Genomic DNA, 25917 nt, shown 5'->3' on the forward strand with positions numbered 1-25917 from the left:
TAAAAGCCTTCGTATTATTAAACAGAATTTGAAGCTTATGTTTCTCTAAAAATGTCTTTCCTCAGACCAAAAAGATTTAACCAGTGATGGCTACATGGTCATGACAACTACTTGACTATAAAAACAACAAATAAAACCATATATATATATATATATATATATATATATATATATATATATATGTATACATATATACACACATATATATGGACATGTGGTAATTTCTTTCAAGGAAGTCTAAACATCATTAGGAAGCTTTAAAATCATTATGTTAATATAATGAACTGCCAGTGGAGTAAATATAAAATATACCTTAAAATAAACTATAATTTAAAGTGAAACAGCCAATTTTATCTTTCAAGATCCAGATTGCATTATTTTTAAACAAAAGAAATAGGGCTTTAAAATCCATGACATTTTAAAAGCAAAGTTTTTATTTTGCTTTATTTATTTTATTTTATTTTTACAAAATGATTTTTGTTCATGACACCCAAACTTGGCTATTCATGTGCTGATTATGTACACATAATTTTTATTGTGCACTTTCCTATCAGAAGTCATCCTGTTGATTCCCACTGAATATAGAAAGTTTTTATACAAAGTATGGAAGTTTGAGTGAGCCAAAAAAAGATGCTGAACAATCATTTACATTGAATTACACTCACTCATCACCAGGCATGCTCAAATGTACAATATTAATCCTATCTTTTCTAGGATGTCATTTCAGTGTCTGTCCTAATACAATGCAGATTCCTTAATGCTCCATTATATTCAGATTAGAAAGGACTATTTCTTCTCCAAAGGCATGTATAAGTTATAGTATCAAAATAAAATCACTGAAGTATGCTTGATAAAATTTTATGTAAAATTTCTGATATCACATAAAATAAGCACAACAAAATAAAACTCATTTTTACTACTCTATGAGAGAATACCAATAGATTTAATTTCCTGTAACATGCTGCATTTGATTTATATTTCTCTTTTCCTTTTAGTTTAATAGAACATCTATAGTGAATGTATTAAGTGTGTTAATATTATTTCCTAATTTATTCTATGGGACATGCAAGCCAGAGTTGGGAATAGGTAATTTATACACACACACACACACACACACACACACACACACACACACACACACACACACACACACACCTATTCAATATATAGTTAGAAATAACAAAGCAGTAAGAGATTAAATCATTATATATACATATATGTATATATATATATATATGATATAAAATAAACCTGAAACTCTTTTTTGCCATAGTATCATACGCAAACAGCTAATGAGCTAGGTTAGTTGTCTATAATTTTCATTTGAATTTCAGACAAACTAGAAACATTATAGCAAAAATTGTTTTGGCTAATTTGACATCTGTCGTTTCAACCCTGACTCTTAGTCCAATCTAGCAGGTACCACTTCAAGAAACAGAATATATTGAAATATGAGTATTAGTAAGGGTTAGAGTGAGCTATGGGTTGGATTGTGTCTTTCAAAGTTTTTAGGTTGAGGTCTTCACTCCCAGAACTGTAAAATGTGATATTATTATTATATTAGAGGTAGGGTCTTCACAAAGCTAATTAAGTTAAATTAGGGTCAATATTCAATTAGGATAAGTGGACTATATTCCATCATGGTAAGTGGTCTTACAAAAGAAATAAAAGGGAAGACCCATATGAATACTGGCAGAATATCACACTAACAGGAAGACAGGAAAACCAAGGAGAAAAACCTTAGAGGTCTTTTCCTCATCTCTCAGAATTAAAGAACCCAAGTACCTTGAGTTTGGATTGCAAACCTTCAGAACTGTAAGACAAAAATTTTCTTTTGTCTAAGCCCCTTTCCATTTGTGGAATGTTGTTACAGCAGCTCTAACAGATTAATCCAGAATGAAAGATATTAGAAAAAACATAGGTTATGATAGAAATAAATAGAGAAGGCAAGGTTTTACAGAGGCGAATGCAGGTCTGACACTCTGCCGTATGAACAGGTACAGCCCAGCAGTACATTTCCACATGAGGCCAATGTCATGGAGTTCTTGGTCAGGATGATCAGGCTCGGCTGTACTCAGTCATTAGTGCAAAAGGTCTATGGATTATAGTCCTGGCATGAAAATTTTGATGGATCCAAAGCTGTGACACCTGGAGATTGTCAGCCATCCATGCTTTCAGCATATTCTTCTTGTAGGTCTGACTAATGGATCTATTCAGCTGCCACATTCACAAGCATTGTTGATTTCTTGAGACATTAAAAGTCTCTTAGCTCCACTGCTATCATCTCTTTTCTTGATTATTAAAATAGACTCTTATTGTCTATTTTTTAGTGTGTATCAATATTCTGACTTGAATCCAAGGCCTCACACTTTTGGTTCAGCTTGCTTGCTTACAGTTGTTGCTCTTCTATTTGGCCATGTTTTCATTCCAGCATTTTGCTGGTTAACTGGAGATAGTTGTAGACTTTTCTGATTGGGTTGGCTTGGAACCTTGACCTTCCTAGCCTACTGAATAATTCAGAATATATGTCTGAGCCATAGAGCCTGGCTTGACTTGCCTACTTCCATCAGCTCTGCTAACCTAGAAACATCGTCTTCATCTGCTCAGTTACAACAGATGTCTATTCCTCAGCATTAGGTAATTAATCTGTAATATAATCTACAGGATTAGAACAGGACGTCTCATGCTAATTATCTCCAGATTCCCTTTGCTGTTCATTATTTATTCCACTTTCTAATTCACTTTCTTTACTGCAGTCACATAACCTTCTCTCAGTCCCATATGGTGGTCATCCTTTCTCCAACATTGGCATCACAATTCTCATATTCACAATATGTCTGTGTAATGCTTGTTTACCTTTTAGTTTTCAGGACAACAGTATCACTTCTTTAGACAAATCTTCCCTGATTTACCTAGCAAGTTCACAAATCCTATAGGATTTGTGCCGTTTGTCTTTCTTTCAAAGTATTCACAACTGCTCATCTACTGGACTATTAGTTCCATATATGCAGGAACAGTAGCTACTCAGAACTGTACTCTATGCACATAGGTTCTGCTATAGAATAGTTAATAGTTGTTAACAGAAACATAGAGATTAATAATATATTTTGTACTTTATCTGTAAAAACAAATTGTATTTTTATATGCAGATCTTCACCACTGGGATAAGAGAAGTGTATATAACCTCATATAAAACACAGCACAGCAAAACCTAAGGGAGCCACATGTTTTTAGAGCTTATTATGGATCTCAGAAGGTAAGCAATCCTCTTAGTATAGTATAGAACTGTACTCTATGCACATAGGTTCTGCTATAGAATAGTTAATAGTTGTTAACAGAAACATAGAGATTAATAATATATTTTGTACTTTATCTGTAAAAACAAATTGTATTTTTATATGCAGATCTTCACCACTGGGATAAGAGAAGTGTATATAACCTCATATAAAACACAGCACAGCAAAACCTAAGGGAGCCACATGTTTTTAGAGCTTATTATGGATCTCAGAAGGTAAGCAATCCTCTTAGTATAGAATATTTAAGTGTGGTAGAAACATATTCCTTCTAAGACCTTTAAGATGTTCTAAGTATAACTTAGATGACTGTCACACTCCATTCAAATTACTATTAATACTGACTTTATCTTGTGCTGAAGAGTTGTGTATTTCTCTTTGGGATATGTGAATTTACCATATTGTAACATAATTATCCTTTACTGTAAATAATTAAAATATATCCCTTGAAACACCAAAGTAGCTCTTCTTTCTTTTAAATTTTCTGCATTCCACATGGAACCACTTCCAATGTTAGGGATGTTTTTGCCTTCTTGTACTAGATAAAGTAAGTGTGTAATCTTCTTGAATCTCAGTAAAAAAATTATTCCACTCTGGCAGGAAGTGATAATATTCTCAGGAACTGCTGAGATGTGAGTGATTTCATGTGGAAGTCCTTATATCATTATGCTTTTGAATTCCAGTGGCTTCCCTTTCATAATTTTTCTTGGGTCCTGTCTACTAGCCTGACAGTTTCCCAGTTTTGTCACTATCACAAGCTTGACCAAGGTTATCATTAAATACAAGGTCTCCCCAATAAAATATTCTACTGCTGTTCAATAAAATGTACACAGCTAGCATCCAGCAGGGCAAAAATGTAAGCCTTTATCTGAACAAATAAAGCAGAAAGGACTGGGGAAATGGTTCAATGGTTCAAACTGCAGAGCGCTTATCTTAGAAGGAATGAGGCCTGGATGGAGTTCAAATCCGAGTACAGGCAAAAAAAAAAAAAAGAACAATGTAAAATATTTCATCACAGAGCACATAATCATGTACTGCTTAAGACTATTAATTTCAGTAATCATACACTGTTCTTCAATAAACTACATCCAAAACTTTATTGATGTGGTAACTCATTTGCAATTTTAATAATTTTAAATGCCTTAACATCAGGTTTTATATAAGCATAAATACATGTATTTTACACACATTTATCATACATCAGTTGTATACAGGTTTCACTGTTTCATTTCATACATGTTACAATATATCAAATTCAACCTTTGATTACTACCCACCCCTACTGTCTTCTTAAAACAATTTTAATAAGTTTTATTGTTCTGTTTTCATGTATTTTAATAAATTACACTTTATAGGATAGGATGTTCATATGGTATATTTATAATATATATTTAAAATATCTAAAATACATGATTATATACTTAGAATGTTTTATAAATACTAAAAATTTAAATATCAAAGTAAAAATAATAACATTTTATAATATATGGGTAGGCATTAGAAAACATAAAGTAAAATCTTCTAAACTATATTAAATTCCAATTTGAGATACAAGTCCAGTAAGAAGAGCTAATATTTATTATGCATTCCAGGGACTGAGCTAAACAACATAAAGGCATTACCTATTATAATTGTCACAATAATCTAGCCTATAAAGTACTTTCCTTTTATATACAAAAGACAGGGTTTGCAGAAAAGTAAAGATGGAACTAAAAATGGTAAAGCTAAGAATTATATACAAATAATTGACTGCACAGCTTTAGTTTTATAGTGCCTTAATAATAAATCAAAGTGGCTTTACTTTAAGGTCACAAAATAACTTGACAAAAAGTGTTGTCATCCTCAGTATTATGACCTCGCAATATATCAGAATATATAATTCGAAATTTAAATATATATTCTTGATCATCCATTTTTGAAAAACTAATGACTTGGCATCCATTGGCATTAACTAGTAAAACGATGTTGCTCTGATTAGTCCATGTCTTAGATCTGATTACTGTTAACAATATTCTTTTTGTTTAGTAACAATCCTTTTTTTTTAAATTTAATTTTATTTTATTTGTGAACATATTGTACAGAGGAGTTACAATTACATGGGCAGGATAATGCGTACATTTCTTACCAAGCATTGCAGTCTCCTCCTTTGTTTACCCTTCACATCCCTTCCCAGCCTTCCCCCTCCCCCCCAATCCCAATCCTTCTCCTTCCCCCTCCCTCCCCCCCCCACACCGACATTGTAAAGCTCATTTTGGACATGACAACTTGTACTTCTCATTGTTGCAACAGGTCCACTTGTATCCTTAAACAACTGGTTTTTCCCCATCTCCTCCACAAGTTATACTGACATCAAATATAGTGAAAGCAGGGGTTATACTGTGGGGGAGGGACATACAAAGCAACAATCCTTTTCTTACAGTTTAAAACACTCATATTTTTCATTTAGACAGCAATAAAGTCTAGCTCTAAGAAGTACATAATAATTATAATAATTGGTATAAATCAAACATCATAATACAATTTTTGTTTTGCCATTCATTGTCTACGCATGAGGAAATTAATTCAGACAAATGAAGTATTAAGATATGTCTCTTGTGGGTTTTCTAAGAAGATCTCTCTCCTTGATGTGCTTTCTTCCTGAAAACACCAAGATAGAAATAGGAAGAGATCTCTTTTCAGGAGACAACACAGTTGTGTGGAACATTTGTTTAACAGAGCTCAAGTAGCTTGCTCTACAGACAAAGATGAAGCATTCAAAATTCTTGATAATGCAAAGGCTCTGAATCAGTCCTAGTTGTATGCATAAAACTGGTCATTATATTAAAGCAATGTTTAATGACATACAATATTCTGTTACTTAGAGGTAAAACCTAAAGTAATAAAAGCATTTAGTAACTTAGCTTTGCATCACATGGTATACACACAAATTTCCTTCTAATATTCTTTATAAGAATCTTTAAGGTAAGTTCTACTAGAAAGATCACTACTCTGAATAGGTAACTCATGATTTCTGGGCAGCTTTCAACTGAAAAAGAAATTACTGGGCCACAGAAAATTCTCCCTAGTTTTTCATAGCTCTGTGTATTTGCTTGTTTCAGCTTATCAGATGGTCTCACTGACACCTACATCATCAATTACTTTCCATCACATCCTATGTGGTACACCAACTAGGATAATTTTAAAAACAGGGTCCCTTAGAGCCCTAGAATTCCAGGGTGGTATGGGCAAACAGTGCAATGTTACTTTTAGCTACCTTACATATTGTAATCTCACCACAAGATAGAAATATGTATCATTAGAGTAATCTAAAAGACATACTAACATTGCACCTATCATGTCCATTGTTTCTAATCCTTCCAAAGAAAATTTGCTATCAACTATTGTTAGAAGCAAAAATCTTGTTTTCTATAATGCAAACTGCTTACTCTTATACACAAAAAATTAGATAAAAACCTTTTCTAAAACTTTTTCTAAAACCAGGAGTGTCAATCTTTAGGTTTGAGACCTATGCTGAGCTCTAGCTTATAACAATATAGTCAGAATATATGTTTTAGGAAGTCAATACAGGAGAAAATGCATGCATATATATGCATACATGAGAGTAAAGCAGCCTGAATGAGCAATAAAGATTATACCATGTAATATGGAAATTAAAAATTTCAGAAAACTATAAACTATGGAGTAAAAATATATTCAGGGAGGAAGAACGTTAGAAGATAAATCAATTAAAAAACATTTTGCTGATTTTCTATGGCATCATTGCTTTATTTTTATTAACATGAATTAATTGTATGGGGGGCTGGTGGTGGTGTTCATTTTGACATATCCATATATGTGTATATGTACTCTGATCAGATTCACCTCTTCCATTACCCTCTCTCATTCCCTTCCCCCTTTCAAAACAATCTCAACAAGCATCATTATTCCACTTTCCACACACACATATAAAGTATTTTGATCTTCTTCATCTTCTTTTACCCTCTTTCTTACTCCCTCCTTTTAGTAGTCATAATAGCTGTGTTTTTTGTTTTTGTTTCTTTTGTTTTTTCCCCCTGAAAACTCAGGGCCTTACACTCTCACTTGGCTTTCTTGCTCACCAACTGCTGGCACTCTCTCAATTGAGCCACCTCTTTAGCCTGGTGTTTCACTGGTCAACTGGAGATAGAATAGGCTTGATCCTGCAGTTCTCAGCTTCTTGAGTGGCCAGGATTATAGGAGTGAGCCATAGGTGCCCAGGCTCTGTAAAAAGGTTTCATCGCAGCATCTTCTATGTGCACGTGGTACTTTAATCATTTTGACTGCTTGATTAATCTCACCTCACCACACTCCTTATTATTCAACAACTTTTAGTGAGTTTCACTATGCCATTTTTTTAGTTAGGACAGTTTTGAAATAGAATTAATGTATAGCTATATAATTTATAGAAAACCATGAAAAATAATGTAAATCAAAAATAATGTAAATCAAGGTAATTACAAAAATATTACTTGTGTATTTTTTTCAGTCACAATCAGAATTTGTTCTACTCTTCTATATAATACAAATTCATCTCAACAGATTGATTATAGTTAATCAGTCAATCACACTAAGAACTTACAACATAAAATTGATGGGATGACAAAAGTAAATTTAAACTAGATTCTAAAGAAGCTTGAATATTTTTCCAGATAGTACGACCTTTTATATAACTTTGTACAACAGACATTTACTAGTGCTCACCAAATCTCACCTCCCTCCCTCTACTCATACCACACACACACACTTACTTTCCAGATTTCCCTATAATAGGATTGTGTTTAGTTCTAGTCAAGTCACTGTCATTTCTAGGCTCAGTATCACAAGCTGTGTATTTCCTGGCCTCTTACCAAGTTCTGAGAACTGTGTAAGACTTGCAGTGAAATTTAAGTTACTACACAAAAGATAAGGTGTTCTAGTAGGTAATGAAAACCTATAGCTGGAATTTCATAAGTAAGGATAAACCTTATTCTAAGAGTAATTCTGGAACTGTACCACCCAAGAGAACTTTCTGCAATGATGAAATTATTCTTCATTGTTCTGTTCCATAATGCCACCACTACCGATTAGTGAACCCTAAAAATGTGGCTAGTGCATCTAAAGGATCAGTTACTAGTTTTATTTAAATTTAAGGTTTGAAATAGCCACATGAGGCTACCACACTGGATACTACATAGTTTAGCCTTAGGGATTATAAACACACACACACACACACAAATTGCAAATGACATATTATTCTTCCTGATAGATGAATAAAATTTGATTGTATAGATATACCACATTTTCTTGCTCCATCTGTCATATGAGTTGAAGGGCATTTGGGTTATTTCCACAACGTGGCTACTGTGAAAATCGTGCAGTAAGAGTTTGCCCAGGGGTAAAAATAATGCTTTGAGGCCAGGTATAGTGACTCATACCAGCAATCCCTGCTCAGGAGACCAGAGCACGTGCAGCCATGAAAAAAATAAGTGCACAAATGGGTAAATTCAATGCAGAACCTCTTTCTCATCCTGCATATGCTATTCTTACTAAGTTTTTTAAAAAGATTATTTCTTTATGCCTCTTCAGATTCCTTTCCTATACCTTCAAAATTTCCTATTACACCAGCTCATCTCCTATTACTAGCATTTAAACATAATTTTGGGTATTACAATAAATCCCAAATTTCTTATGCATTATACAATTAAGATTGCTGTCAGTGGCAAATATATGTCTAAGAAATAAAGGTCAATTGAAAGCAAATTTAGTCAAAGCCAAGCTTGGAGATCTTATGTTGATGAAAGGCAAGAACTCATATTTTAGACAAATAGTTTCTGAGATGATATTAAGTGGCTTTTCAAATGGTCTTGACATAAGAATGAACTTTCTGAACAGTTTCCTCCAACTAGCATCATTTCTTGCTGCCAGATTCCTCTAAGTTCAATACTCTTTCACAGGATGGCAAGCTCCTTGAGGACATGCATGATTCTTTGTTAACTTTGGAGTTCCAGTATTCAGCACAGTTTGAGAAATGTGAGGGTCTCAAGTATATGATGTATGATCTGTATAAAGGTGGCTCACATAACTAGTTTGACTTTTTTTGTAGGTCAAATTTAACACTATTCTACAAAAGCTACCTAAAGAACATGTTACACATGCAAGTGGTACTTGACTTATTCAAAGTTCCCCTTAGCCCTTAAGGTTGTGTATAAGGCAGATCATATAATGAAATATAATCTCATTGATGAAGCTCATATGGATAACACCTTCTATATCCATCATCACATGGAAGTAGTTGGGAAACACTGTCTGGGCCTTCATACTGCCAACAAATTAGAATCTCTTGTATCTTTCACAAATGCACACAAAATATTGCTTTAATATCGAAAATCTTATTATTACATCTGGAAAGACACAGGCAATATGTATCAAAAACTGGGCTTTATGTAGATTATATTATTTCTCTGTTCTAGAAAACATGAGGTAAACCTTAGAAATGACTAAGAAGTTTCATGTGAAGATGCTAATTTCCTATTAGGGTCCACTAAAATGGGATCAGAATATAATAATGGAAAATAAGTCAACAGAGGTAAATAGCGTAAGAATAAAGCTTTGGCTGGGCACTAGTGGCTTACTCCCGTAATCCTAGCTACTCAGGAGACAGACTTGAGAATCCCAGCTCAAAGCCAGCATGGGCAGGAAAATCCAGGCCAATTAGCCATCAGAAAACTAAACTATGGCTCCAAGTAATAGAGCACTAGCCTTGAGCAACAGTACTCAGAACAGCACACATGCCCTGAGTTCAAGCCCCATTGCTGATCCCAACTCTTCCCCCCAAAAAAGAAACTAGAGCTGGTGGCTCATCCCTATAATCAATCCTAGCTTCTCAGGTAGCTGAGACCTGAGAATTATGGTACAAAACTGGTCCAGGCAAAAAAGCTTTGAATAGTCCATCTCTAACTAGCAAAATGCCATGGTTCAGGTAGTAGAGCACTAGCCATGGAGCTAGAAAGTGGAGCAGGAACTTAAGGCCCTGACTTCAATCCCTATACACCAAATGAAGTAAAATGATCATCAGCTACAAATGTCAAAGAACTATTCTTAGTAGATTCTTACTAGAGTTAAGGGTACCTCGTAATGTAGACTTGATCAATGACTATAAACTACTAGGGCTGAGCTTTAAGAAGATTTCAAGGTTCCTCTGTTCTTCAACTTGCCTCTACTTTTAACAGGACAGCAATAATTTTTTTGTTGATCATGGGGCTTGAACTCTGGGCCTCAGCTCTTCAGCTCAAGGCGAGTGCTCTACCACTTGAGCTACAGAGCCACTTCTGGTTTTTAGTGGTTTATTGGAGATAGGAGTCTCACAGTCTTTCCTGCCCAGGCTGGCTTTGAACCGCAATCCTCAGATCTCAGCCTCCTGAGTAGCTATGAATACAGGCGTGAGCCACCGGCGCCCAGCTAACAATAATCTTAACTAATCAAACTGCAAGAAACTCTTTGGTCCAACCCCAAAGACTGGAATTTTCATTGTTAGATTAAAATCTGTACATTATCATGAGAGAGATAAATAACATATACCTGGTAGCCTTAATGACTAGAGAAAAGACAGGGCAAGGAGGTGAAAACTTGCTGTGCAGGGTGACAGCATCTCCTTTCCTGCTAGTACCCTATATTCCTTAATTGGTACTGTATTTCTTATCTCATGAAATAATATTTATTCTTGCTAATAGGTAAGCAAAATTCATTTCTTTACTAGAATTTTACTTCTGAGATTGGGAATAAAAAAAATCTGAAAATAACTATTACATAAACACATTCTGGAATGCTTCTATAAACACTCAATGTACTGGCTTCTTGTCTCCTAAGCTTCCATGGTTCCTGCTGGTTTCCACAGCCCTGTTGTTCAGCTTTTGTCTGACTTTCTGAACTCTCAAAATTCTCCTAATGTATTTCCTTAAGTTAGAATTTTTCATATACTTATCCAAATAAGTAACTGAGAAAACAATAATACATAGTATTATTTAATTTTACAAGAAAACATCAGAAAGATATATAAGAAAGAGGGAGGATAATCCTGTTTAATGCAGGATGTATTTCCTCAACCTAATCAAACCTACTGTTTACAGTGTAAACACTGTTCTATAAAAAACGGCAAGTCAAATAGCATCTGTTATTAAGTTTCTCTTTGTCTGTTCTAGAAAATGTAACTTCAAATTAATCCCTGACCAGATGGTCTGGCACACCACTGATATGATCAATAGTCATTATCTTGAGATTCTTGCTGTAGACCATATACATATCTTAACACTAATATTTTCAGTGGATACTTGGGGAAGGTAGATTCCATCTCTACAAAGAATGCTAATTCCTTAAGAATTTGTTCTTATTAAAATATAATCTAGTTCTGGACTCTCTCTACATAATATACTCGATATATATTGCCTGGCAGAATAAATGGCAGCACACTGATTTGTGCTTGGTAAGAAAACAGCACTTTCCAACGATATATAAACAAGTAGAAGAAAAGTTTCAAAACTGTACTATCTTATGTACTGCTAATCTTTACCATATGGCCTACTATTGTCAGGTGAAGGGTTCAATATATTTTTAGTTACTAAGCTGGGCTAAGTGCATCCTCCACGTAACCCTAGCTACTTGGGAGACGGAGATAAGGAGGATTGCATTTCAAGGCCTTGCTGAGCAAAAAAGTTCAAAAGATTCCATCTCAATCAAAGTCTGAGTGTGGTGGCACACATTCTTATCCCATATGTTATGTGGAAAGCGTAAATGGGAGGGTTGCGCTCCAGGCCAGCCTTGGCGTAAATGTAAGGCCATATCTCAAAAATAGCCAAAGAAAAAAGAGATTCAGGACATGGCTGATGTAGCAGAGTGTCCTAAAGTTCTGAGCTGAAATGTCAATACTGCCAAAAATAATAAGCAATCAATATGCTAAATTAGATTACAAAATACTAAATTAATGGTAGTAGGAAAAAATATAAAGTATTTCTATTTTTGACCAAACTGAACAATTTATATCGGTATCACTGATTTTATCATCATATACCCTCTGTGAGAAAAATAAATTTCCAAATATATTATTAAGTTATCAGGTGGAAGAGTGATAGTTATCAACCGAACCTACAAAATTCATTGGGTTTTGGCTTCAGAAAGAGTTAAAAAGAAATATGTGTGATCAGATTAACAGAGGATGCTGTACAATATCACACTCTGACTACATAGCAAGTGAAGAAAATATTTGAGGGGGGGGAGGGGATGCAAAGGGTTGAGGCAGCACACTAAGTTACTTTAGTTCAGCACATATACATTGTTGAATAAATACTAGGGCTGTTTTACATTTGTGTATATGCATGTCTTCTCCTAAGAAGTTTGTATATATGTTTATTACTCATCTCTTTATTACTCTATCTCCTGTCCCTCCTTCTAAACAGTTTTAATGGGTTACATTATCCTATTTTCTTATATGCATACAAATCAATTTGATCATAACTGGCCCCCAACTGCCCTGCCATTTCCCATGAGTTCTCCTGCCACATAGTCCTTAGACTGTTTGGAGGTTTAGTATTAATATCATATTTAATAAATTTATGATGTATTTACCTCATAAATCACATCATATATTACAGCCAAAAAGCCATCCTGTATGCTGCTATACACTAGAAGTTACTCCTGCTATTTAAGAGCACATGATGGTTAAAGAAATAAGCCAGACACAGGAAAATAAATAGAATATATTGTCACTCATCTGTAAAAGTTAAAGACAAACTGATATCAAAGAAGAGGTGATCACTACAGGCAAGGAAAAGGGGAAGGGGGTGTAAGGAGAAGGGCAAGGAGTCTGAACTGGAGAGCCTTCATTCTGATGTTCTTACATGTTTTATCTGCTCCTCCAGTCTCTAACTGCCTCTAGGCTGAAATTTTGCTTTACTCACACTATATTGCCAGTTCTCAGTATTGGACAACTGAATAAATACCTACTGCCTGAATGCAGGCTATCAGTGCTAAATTTCATACCCATCTCTACCATATCAAATAGCCTTTTATCCCATTTCATAGTGGGGGTTAGAAGCAAAAAAAAAAAAAAAAAATGTGGAAAGGCTGGAATCTAAGAATTAGCTTCCTTCCAACACATCATGCTAAGTAAGAAAGCAAAACATAGCAATGTGTGGTGTACTAAAACAAATTATTTTCTGCTCTTAAGGCAAGGACAATGATTCACTAACTTATACCAGAAATTAGTAACAGACTTGTAAAGCACTGTTTTGTTTTGCTTTGTTTTGTTTTCCTGCTCTATACAGTTTACTTTGGGATGAATATCCCAGAGAAGAAAGATGTCGAAAGAAGTCTAAGTATTAATTGAGATCTTCACAGTTCTTTATTCTATAAGCAAGTAGTAATTATCTTTACATTTCTAATTGCCACCACCTACTTTCAGCAATATAAGGAATTAACCATGAATGCTCACTCATTCTGCAGCTACATATTCAATAAAATTATACATGACATCCAGCACTGATCAAACAGTTATGAGTAAGACAAACCTCTTCACATAGAGATTTTAAGTTCGATTTAGGAAACCTACTCTGTCCCTGCTACATTCTTTGCATATATTTTTTTCAATTTCTGCAGAAAGAATCTGATCATTCTTTTTAATATTTCTAGACTTGAAGTGGAAGTTACATGAAGAAACATGAGTCCATTATAACTAAGTTAGATTAACCAATTTGGAAGTCTCATGGAGTTTGATACAATTTTACAAGTAAAATATTTTAAATTCCATTCTTATCAGTAGAGGAAATAATAGATTTAGCCCATTCTCACCCCCCCCCACACACACACACCCTTTGCTACAAATTACTACCATGCCGCATTATACATATTTTGGTAGTGGAGGCCAAAATTAGCATCCACCAAATTAACTAAGAGCATGATCTGACAGCAAAAAGTATAGATTCTGAAAGTTGCCCAGACAGATTCTTAGCATCAAAAAAGCTTTGGACATTAGGTAGCTAACTAAATTTAGAACTTGGACTGCATGAGTATGTTAGATATTGACTAAAGAATAGTTAGTAGTCATAGTTCAGAATTTGGCAGTTCTCAATACTGAGTCATCCAAAAGAATCTTATTGAAAAGTTGAATTCTCCCAAGTTTTGCATGACATTAAATATTTGTATATAAGATTATAAATGAGACCAAACCTAAAAGAGAAATGAGGCATACCAAGAAAATTATATTCCCACTCAAAATTTATGCTTAAGAAATATGACACTATTCTGGTTCTTCATAAGATTATACCAATAGCATTACTTATTTAGTGAGAAAAATAATGTTTCTACTTTCTATTAATCTTTCTTTATATCAAGAAGTCAGTCTCAGGAGGGCGCAGTGGCCCATGAGTTACCCTAATTACTCAGGAAGCTGAGATCTGAAGAACATAGTTACAAGCCAGCCCAGCAAAAGAACTTCCTAGACTTCATCACCAAAGTAAATAGCAAAAAACAGAGCTGGAGATGTGATGCAAGAAGTAAAGCATAAGCCTAGCAAGCAAAAGGCCCAGAGCTCAAACCTCAGTATCACCAAAAATAATAAAGAACATCTCAATTTCATGACAATTTCCTTTTAATATCTTTGTAACATATTCTAATTTCCTATGAAACAGAAAATGGGCTTGGATTAGCTGGCTTTTACTGATCAATAGTATCAAGCTCAGTAATACTGTTGATATCAGTGACTCTCAACTGCTTTCAGTTCTTTTACATTCTCAAAAATTATCCAGGGTTCCCCAAAAACTTTTATGTATATGAATTACATACATTGATTTAATATAATATTTAATCAATTTATCAACTAATTTAAGAAGTTTCAAGTACTGATTGATTTAAAATAATAACACATTAGTAAGCTTTTATAAAAAATAAGAAAAATGATGAAAACTGGCACTTACTTAGATGTTTTCTAAATCTGCTTAATATTTGGCCTCAAATAATAGAAAACAAAAATGGAAAAAGGCTACATTCAACCATAATGATGCAATTTTTTTTTTTTGGGGGGGGGTTGAAGAAAAGGAAGAAAACCCAGCTTGGAAAAAGGAACAATTTTTTTAAATCGTCTTTTCAAAAAACAGTAATTCTTTTTTTTTTTTTTTGATACTGCACTCAAACTTGAGAAGATATATTTTCCTAGTGTTAGATGCAATGTAAAAGATGAAATGTCATGGAATGCTTTACACTCTGTATAATTATAAGTCAATGCATTATTTGGAGAAACATGTCTCAGAGAAACCAAATCCTCAAGTTCCTTGGACCATACTCACAAAAAATAATGGTGTACACTGTGCCTTTTAATCAAATTCATACTTTAGCCAGGTGATACTGTTTCCCATTCAAAAAAAATTTCAAAAGGAAAATTTTGCTTTAAACAATGAAGGATGGGGAATGTTAAAAGAGGTGCCATTGATCAAGATGCACTGTATTTATAAACTGCTTGTTGAATGGCAACTCCTTTGAACAACTACTTGTAGATAATTGTAAAAACCTTAAAAAATAATATAATGAAATAAAGTATCTGCTAAATGTAGAGAAGGCGATTACAGCAAAGTATGTAGTTATGATGAATAAACCAGTATAGTCCTGGAAACCTCCAGGACTTTATGAAGGAGGAAACAGCTAGACATTTTCTGCCCAGCTTTACACTCAGCTGGTTCCCACTAATGAGGTTTTGGCTCCATATGTCAACTCCTCAGAGAAGTGGTCCTTAACTAGTTAGGGGCATCCTGATTATTAAGCTGCAGGCTAACAACACCAAGAAACACTGATGGCAAGGAAGAAAATTTCTTTTAAATTTTATAAAAATAAAAGATCTACAAAAGGCCCATCTGCATCAGTACTACTGAGCAACAACAACAACAAAAAAGTTGACTGCATTCATAAACTGCTTTGCTAAATGGCAATTCCTCTGTACAACTACTTAAAGATAATTTTAAAAATAAGAAAAAATAAGATAGGCTGTCCTTAAAGAATCTGTATTCCAAATAGGCAAAAACTTGACAAGTTAGTTGCACACACAAAAAAGAAAAGAAAAAAAAAGCATATACCAAAGAAAGGTGTGGCAAGGTAAGTGCTATCAAACTTCAAAGAACTATGAGATTATTTCCAGAATGGTGACACTTTAAATGAAAGCAGCAACTTGTTAGTTTAAATTCCCCCCCAAGTAACCCACGCCATTAAAACAGCTACCCCTCACCACGTCCCTTGGGTGGGGGGCCTCTGATGCTGGGGAATAAAGCTGGTCACAGAAAACCACCATGCTAAGGAGGTCACAGGTCGTCCCAAGTCAGACCCTGGGGTGCACAAAGAGGCTAGGCCTCACCTGACCGTCCTGACCACGAAGTACACCAGCACCGCGCCGCTCACCACCATCAACACGGTCAGGGCCCGCTGGGTCATGGGTTTGTCGCCGGGGTTGGGGCTCACGGCCAAGCCGCTACCCACCGAACCTTCCCCGGCCTGGCCTCCGAGCCCGTCCGCCGCAGGCCCCGCCCCGGGGCTGCTGCCATTGCCGCCCCCCGAGCCTCGCGGCTGGGTGGTGGCTTCAGCCTGAGCACGGCCCGGGGCAGGAGCCGCGGTGGGGCCTGGAGACAGGGGCAGCAGGGTCCGAGGAGCAGGGTCCGGGGGCCTGGGGCCCGGCGCGGCTTCGGCCGCCGGCCACAGCACCGCCCAGGGCCCGCTCAGCGCCGGCAGCAGGAGCAGGAGGACCGAGGCCCCGAGACAGCCGAGACCGCGGCCACCGGGCGGGGCCCTCATCGTCCGCGGACTGCCCTCTCAGTACGCCGGAGCCTCCGGGCCGCACGCCCTGGCTCCCAGAGGTGGCATGGGTGCGCCCGGGAGAGAAGAGCAGGCGGCGGCGGGTCCCGGGCCCCACGCGGCAGGCGGCAGTGACTGCAGCTGCCACAGGGATGGCAGCTGCTGGGGGAACCGGAAGTTCGTACATCTCAGCAGCCACTGCTGCTACGGACGCCTTCGGTTGCTAATATGTGGAGGTGGGGCGCACGCGCTGACGTCAGACCCCCGAGACGTCAGACGTCAGCCAGCCGACTGCACATGCGTTCTGATGGAAGACTGGAAAGGCTTTTCTGTATGCGGCTGTACCTAGTAGTTATAGTCACATAAATATCTGATATATTTATGTGTATATAACCACTTATATGAGATTTATAAGATGTGTTTAAAAGAGATATATGAGATTTATAAGATCTATTAAAAAGATATAAGATTTATATAATTTGTATATGTGTGTGCTATAGATAAAATATAATTTTCTAATGCATGACATGAAAATACATTCAAATATATCAAAAATTAGAGAAAATAGTGTATTTGGCTTCTGCAATGTAGAAATGTCAATTTTGAGCACATATATCTATTTCAAATACAGGCTGGGAAAAAAGGCACATCTTCACTGCAATTGGTTATTTCTCAATTTTTCTATTATTGTTAACATATTGCTTATTTTGTGCTCACTGACTTATGAACAAGTTATAAGTATTAATGCTTGAAATACATTGGGGGAGAAAAAAGTTTAGATCAAGAAATGCATATCAAATTTCTTATATTCATCTGTATAATGGGAATAGGCAAACATGGTTCAACTAAATAATGGCATACAATATCTCATGTGCGAAAATGTCTTTTAATTAAACACTGAGCTTCTATCAAACAAAACTTAAAAGCTGTCAACCTGAATTGAATAATAATGGTGAACACAAACTCTGTACCAAGTATGTACCAGATATCATGCTAACATGAAATTAGATTATTTTATCATTAAAAAACATAATTTTCCCTGTTTTGCAACTGAGAAAATCAAGATACAAGATGATTCACTAGCCTAAAATCCATGTGATTAAACACAATTAAACATAATGGTACTGCATTCTGGGCCTCTACCAGCAGAAATAGATTATTAATTGCTCTTATAGCATTCTCCTAATTAAATGTTCTATTGATCTTATAGTTTTGCTAGAATAATACTGGATGACCAATAACTAGAAAAATAAAAAAAAACCTGATGAGGCATAGTAAACATTGTTTTTCTTACATATGTCTTACCAAACTATTATTGATCAGATCAAACCTTAACTTGTCTGTGCTTGATTGCAGGCCATAGGTTTAGATCACAGTCTTTCCTACATGGTGGGATATAGTGCTCATGTTATTCTTTCTCCAGGCTAAGGTTAAATCTTACTGATTAGGGAAAGTAAGTAAAAAATGATGAGGAATAGGCATAAAGAGAAGGCATTTGTAGGCTTTTGGGTGTAGGGATGATGCTCATTTTTCCAATCAGTGATACAATGATTTATCCAAAAGCTCTAGTCAATGACATTGACATAGACCTGGTTGTTAAGGTCTATATATTTATGTATATTTAACCACCTATATGAGATACATAAGATTTGTTTAAGATATATATGAGATATATAAAATGTATATTAAAAAGATATAAGATTTATATAATATGTATGTGTTGTCTTTATAAAATATAACTTTCTAATGCATGACATGAAAATGCATTCAAATACAAATGTCAATTTGAGCACATGTATCTATTTCAAATACAGGTTGGGAAAAAGGGCACATATTTAGGTATCTGGAATTTTATTATTTAAATTGAGTTGCCAACAAAATTACATTTATATTAGTATGGAAAGAAAGCAAACTCACGATTGAAAGAACCTTTTAAATGCCATGTATTTTAGGACAAAGCTTAGCAAGTATTCTCTGAGGCCAAGATCTTTCTTTCCCATTAATGACAAAGCCCAAGTAATGATTATTTACTAATACACATCGTGGAACAAAATCTCATGGAAGAAAACTTGCACAGTAGGTAACTGAAATTCAATAGGAAACAGCTCAACAGTCCAGAAAAGAGATTATGAAGTGATCACAAATTCAGGAAGTTGAAAAAGCATATCAAAAACGTGTTGCAGATGATTGGAATATAGGAGAGAGAACTAAAGGGCAAGAGAAAAAGAATGATGTTGGAGTATGCGTAGCATAAACAAGTAGACATATGGGTGAAATCAGGATAAAAATGTCTATAAAAGAAAACCACCCTTGTATATCACTTTTATAATAACAATAAAATGCATATAAAAGGAAATGACCACTAATAATGTCTATGGTTATTAAGATGAATGTATGAGGGAAGCCCATACTTATCCTGGATCCCTGCAGACCAAATTGCCAGATAGTGACAGAGATCTGATGTTCAATCAGAATATCTCATTCTTTCAGCAAAAGATCAGTGTTATGCATTTGAATAGGAAGAATCTGTGGATCAGTGTATTCAGAGAAGAAATATGTGGCCAGGCATGATTGCCTATCATCCTAGTTCACAGGACACATAGGCAGAACCAGGAGTCTGAGGCAGAATACTGGGAAATATAATCATGGGTCCTTTCTATACTGATTTTACCAGTTCAAAATAAAGCCCTAGAAAGCTTCTTAGAAGAAACAGAACTTACAGATTGCCTTTATCAATTTAGTGGAAGTGTGGACATTCACAAAACAGATTCACAGGAATTAAAGAACAGAGAAATATAAAGATTCTAGTACTTAAAGGAATAATTGTACCTAGTTAAGTGTATGTTTAATTATGTATCAAATTCATTAGAGTATGATCAGATAACAGAATATTTCTGAAGACTGTTAGAAGATAAATTTTTACTTCAAATTTTAAGGCCAGAGAACAAAATGCAATATAAGTAAAAGGAAAAACACATTTTGGACTAACAGAGTCATTTGCAGAGTTGTATATTATCTGATTCCAAATCAGAAATTTCTTCAAAGCACCCAGTGAAAAGAGATATATTATATAGGAGAGCTATAACACAAATGAAGGAATGTTCCCCCCTCCATCGGAAACAATGGACAACAGAAGACAATGCAGCAACATTTTTAGGGTGTTAAAAAAAAGAAAGAAAAACACATCTGTTTTTAACTACACCCAGTACACTGTTCTGAAGGTCTATAAATCTCCTTCAATGAAATGCATGCTGAATGTTTATGAGATTAAGTTCAGCTTGAATTTAATCTACAAAATCAAAATACACATATCTGAGAAGACTACTAATTTTATTTTGTAAAACAGAAGAGGTGAAAAATCCTCTTACAAATTACAGATGAAGCATCATTTCCAGGAACACTGTATCACTGAAGAGTAGTTGTGAGGGAAGAAATGCTTCTGTCTTTACAGAAATGTACAGAATTTCTGCTTTATAGTGACATATCTGAATTGCTGCAGTTTGCAGACACTTGCAAATCTGCTTGACATATGCAAATCACTTAAAAGAAAAATGAGTGAACTCAAGGTACTTGTTTGCTGTATAACCATTGCTAGGCCTCAGCACTGAAAAGAAACTTATAGTAAGTTTTTCATATTTATTACCAGGCACCCGTGGCTCTTGCCTGAAATCTGAGGATCACGATTTGAAGCTAACCTAGACAGGAAAGTCTGTGAGACTCTTATCTCCAATTAACCACCAGAAAACAGGAAGTGCAGCTGTGGCTCAAAAGTGCTAGAGTGCCAGCCTTGAGCAAAAACGCTCAGGGACAGAACTCAGTGTGCAAGCCCCAGGGCCACAAAGAAAGATGGAAGGAAGGGAGTGAGGGAATGAAGGAGAAGGGGAAGGAAGGAAATGAGAGATTGAGAAGGGTGGGGGGAGAGGGAGGGAGGGAGAAAAGAGAGAGAAAGAAAACCAACACCACCAGAACTGAACTTTTCTTGCAGGTCACTAGGACAATCAGGTACATTTACTGAAGGTAAAATATATGTCTTTCTGGGCTCTGGTGGCTCATGCCTATAGTCCTAGCTATTCAGAGACTGAGATCTGAGGATCATGGTTCAAAGCTAGCCCAGGCAGGAAAGTCCATGACACTCTTATTTCCAATTAACCACCAGAAAACTAGAAGTGGTGCTTTGGCTCAAGTGGTAGAGTGCTCACCTTGAGCTGAAGAACTCAGGCACAGTGTCCAAGCCCAGAGTTCAAGCTCCACAACCAGAAAAAAAAAAGTATATGTCTAGTGGGCATCTTAGTGAGATTTTAGAATCAGACTTTATATCTTTATATCATTCAATTGCCTATGGAGAATATTTCTTATCACCTGAAATGTACAGTAAAAAAATGAATCTTAATTCACTGGTTTAATGTTTAAAACTAGTTACAAATGAAAAATCGAACATACTAGTCTACATAATAATCAGTACACATTAAAAAATTCATAAGATTTTTCAGGAGATACAAATCTAGAGCAGATTTGATACAACAGACTTTTTGAGGGATTAAAGGCTGAGGAATTACTATTGAGCCCCAGGTGCTCCTCCTTGCCTTCAAATGGTGTTTCTATCACAATCTAACAACTTCCATTCTCCATGCCCTGCCTTGTCCAGGAACAAAGATAATTGCATTTTAGAATGAACTTTATTGAAAACTAGAAGTAAAGAGTAAGAAGTTGATTTGTTCATAGTCAGTTTACAGGAATTAGAGGATTTATTTTTAGACTCAATATCAATGTATACATTCTCATGGAATTGTTTCTTAGTCTACTGTCCAAATCGAACTCAACTATTTCAGTATTTTCTCATACAGTGAAACTTACCTTTTTTTCCTCTTTCAGTAAAATCTTTCCATTGAAGAAACATTTAGTTTTAAAGAGCAACAATATCAAAAGAAATAAATGTGTATCCACAGAATGTCTTGTTGAAATTGTAATATTTGCAGAAATGGAAATGAGGTAAAAGTATGAATGCAAAAAGGAGAAGTTTTTCTTTCTACATTATTTTTACAGGACCTTCTATTATCCAGGGCAAAAGTGTAAGAACCACCAGACTCAGGGAAATGGAGAGGACATATTAAGGAGATAAAATATTGGCCACTTATATACCTTCCAATTACCTTTGTTGATTTCTCTTTGGAATCTTACTTATAATTAGAAATTTCATTTTTAAAGACAATTTTTTTCATTCTCCCCAGATTGTTTTAGGCTGACTTAAAAAATATTTATATTCATAGGCTCCTTGGGATGACAAAATACTGAATCAGATGGATGATTTTATTGGGTTGTGTTTTTGTTTGTGTGTGTGTGCACTGTACTGGATTTGAACTCAGAACATTGAGCTTTTGCTTACCCTTTTCACTCAAGGATGGCACTCTACCATGTGAAGCACAACTCTACTCCAGCTTTTTTTTCCCACCCATTTTCCTTTGATTCTGTACCCTCCTCCTAGCTTTCCTCTTATGTGCACATGTATATATCATATGTGGGGCCAAGAACATAAAATCATCTAAAAACAATGTGACAAATTAAGAGGTCCTTTGTTTCTTGAGTCCTGTTTACTTTGTCATACCTTGTTGCATTTTGAATTTAACATCCACATATCAGGGAGACCATGTGCTGTTTGTCTCTGATCTTGGCTTATTTCACTCAACATGATTTGTTCTAGTTCCATCCATTTCCTGCTAATGTCATTATTTGTTTAATCAAATATGTCCCTTATATTATTTAAATGTATTTTTTTATCAAATATGTCCCTTATATTATTTGATTTTTTTTAATTCACATTTTCCTTGTAGTGCCTTTTACTACTTTCAGACATTTTTATTGTTACAAATTTTAGGTATGTGATATCTTTCCATCCCTTTATTATAAGTTGTTTTTACATTTCTGAGATCTTTTAAGAACTCTTCAGTTTTACAGGTACTCTCTGAAATGCTACTGGACAATACTATGGTGGAGGTATTGCATGTCTCATTGACACATGGTAATTTACAAAAATTATAGTTGTTCCAATTATTCAGCCTTCCAATGATTTCAAAACTTCACTCATTGATGTATCAACTTTCTCTTATTCTCTCACTATGAATATGAATCAAATATTTCAATCTCAGTTTTATGTGGAAGAAATTCTAGATGATAGGGTCCTGGAAAAAAAAGAGGATTGTGAAAATCATTATTGACTGGTGTGACAACTTGACAATTTATTTTGTGAGACAGACACATAATTAAATTAAACTATTTCAATATAAATATATTTTTGATGGTTTCAGTAAGGGAAAAAAGTAAGGACAGAAGGAAGATGATGAGCAGAGAGATAAGGGAAGGTAGGAAAAATGACTAGCATGTTCATCCAAACTAATAACCCAAACTAAAGGACAAGTGACTGAGTGGTACAGAAACAACTTGAAACCTCAGTGGATCTGTGATTGGAAGATTGGAATTTTGCCTCTACACAATTAGAATAATAAAGGGAAAGATCCTGAAAGTTATAGTTTCAGGTAATGGTGTAGAAGATGACTGAAAAAGAAGAGGACACATTTTTGTGAATATGAGAGTAGAAAAGAAAATGAGAGCCGGAAATAATCTTTTTTATTATAAAGGTGATATACAGAGGGGTAAGAGTTACATTAATCAGGTACTGAGTACATTCCTTTTTGAACAGTGTCACCTCTTCCTTCATTTTCTCCCAGATTTTTCCCCTCTGTGCTCCCTTCCCCAACTAGTTGAATAGTTCAATTTCAATACAATGTCTATTGAGTATCATTGGCTGCATTAGTTCACTTCTTGTCCCACCAAATCTTTGCTTCCCTTTCTGCTTTAAATCAGATAAACTTACGTGCAAGAGAAAAGATACAGAAATCAATAACAGCAACAAAAGGATAAAAACACGCAAAAAATAAAAACCACAAAAAGTAAGTTAAAAACTTCTTGTTTCCATTTCTTGGAGTTCGTTTCAATAAGCATATCATTTTATATGATCATATTCACATAACTATTGAGCCCTTGTGATCCTCTCCCATGAATATCCTCCTTTGGTCTCACTATGTGTTTAAAGTCCTGTTTTATTTATCATGTCTAAGTGTCTTTTTGTCTTTTACTATCCATTGAGTTTATTTGTATCTTTATAGGCACATTCTAAATATTACAAATGAGAGAACCATGCAACCTATGTTTCTTTGGGCCTGGCTTACTTCGATTAATATAATATTTTCTTTTTCTTCCAAATGGGATAATACCATTCTTTCTGATGGAAGCATAGAATTCCATTGTGTACATATACCAAATTTTCTTGATCCATTCATCCACTAAGGGGCATGTGGGTTGATTCATATCTTGGCTATGGTAAACAATTTACTTTAAAATCAGGAATGAGACAAAGATGTCTGCTCACCTCACTCCTCTTAAATATAGTCCTGGAATTCCTAGCTACAGCAATAAGACAAGACACAAACATAAAGGGAATCCAAATAGGGAAAGACGAAGTAAATCTCTCTCTTTGCAGATGACATGATCCTAAATTTAAAGAATCCTGTAGATTCTTCTCCCAAGTTACTTGAGCTAATCTTAAACTTTGGCATAGTAGCAGGGTACAAATTTAACCCACAAAAATCAGTATCTTTGATGTATGCCAACAATGAGAACAGTGTGACTAAAATCAGGAAAGCAACTCCATTTGTAATAGCCTCAAAAAAAAAAAAGAATACCTAAGAATTAACTTAACCAAAGAGGTGAAGGACCTCTATGATGGAAATGTTTTAAACCTGAAACCTGAAAAAGGAAATCAAAGTATAAAACATTCCATGCCCCTGGACAGGAAGGATTAACATTGTGAAAATGGAAATACTTCCCAAAACTATCTACAAATTCGATGCAGTCCCCATAAAAATCCCAACAACCTTCTTCAATGATTAGAAGAACCAATCCAAAATTCATATGGACTAATAGAAGATCCTGAATCACAAAATTCATCTTTAGTAGGAAGAAGAGTGCTGGAGAAATATCAATACCAAACTTCAAATTCTATTACAAAGCCATAATGATATAAAACAGCTTGGTACTGGCATAAGAATCGGTTTGAAGAACAATGGAATAGAAGACCCAGAAAAGGGTAAATCTTTAAAGATATTTTTGCAGCCATTTATATCAAGTCATAAGCAAATGATTGTGTATAATATTGATGATGAAGTGCACTCTGTTAGATTTAAGCATGAGTGATTGTTAGATGATGCTGAAGTTATTAATTGCCTACCTAATTTGGGGAAGTAAAATTAGCAGGCAATTACTTTGAATTAAATAAATTATTGTTGTCCTCATTGACTTTTTATAATTGTTTACATTTAGTTCATATATTTATTGTTCATTTTCTTCATAGTAAAACATCAGAGTCATTTCCTATCCAAAGGTCAATATGTAGCCAGGCACAAGTGTCTCATGACTGTAATCCTTTCAACTCATGAGGCTGAGATCTGATGGTATCCATTCATAGCCACTGGGGCAGGAAAATCCATAAGACGCTTATTTACAACTAATCACCCCTAAAAAGGAACCGTTGCTAAAGTGGTAGAGTGCTAGCATTGAGCAAAGAAAATTCAAGAACAATGCCCAGGCCCAGAGCTTTTTCAAATCTAGAAATAGCCCTCCACCAAAAAAAGGTGGTTATGATTTCACCATATGTTACTATTTTTAATCAGTAATGATGTACCTTTTTATTTTTTACTTTTTTGGTCCGGTCGTGGGGCCTTAACTCTGGGCCTGGGCGCTGTCCCTCAGCTCT

At 35.2% G+C, this 25917-nt stretch overlaps 1 protein-coding gene across 3 annotated transcripts in view; it reads right to left on the reverse strand.

Moving 5' to 3' along the window:
• The window catches only part of Fam174a (family with sequence similarity 174 member A), a 28178-nt gene extending 10902 nt beyond the window's left edge, over positions 1–17276 (reverse strand). For 2 of the 3 annotated variants that reach the window (XM_070030942.1, XM_070030944.1), the window contains exon 1: positions 16678–17276. In XM_070030942.1, coding sequence (XP_069887043.1) covers positions 16678–17111 — 434 coding nt within the window. In that variant the 5' untranslated portion in view covers positions 17112–17276. The remainder of the gene's footprint in view (positions 1–16677) is intronic. The other variant, XM_070030943.1, reaches the window with a different exon arrangement.
• Positions 17277–25917: the final 8641 nt, after the last annotated feature.

Source organism: Dipodomys merriami, unplaced genomic scaffold (assembly GCF_024711535.1).
Source record: "Dipodomys merriami isolate MVZ:Mamm:240054 unplaced genomic scaffold, mDipMer1.0.p SCAF_20, whole genome shotgun sequence".
Taxonomy (NCBI): domain Eukaryota; kingdom Metazoa; phylum Chordata; class Mammalia; order Rodentia; family Heteromyidae; genus Dipodomys; species Dipodomys merriami.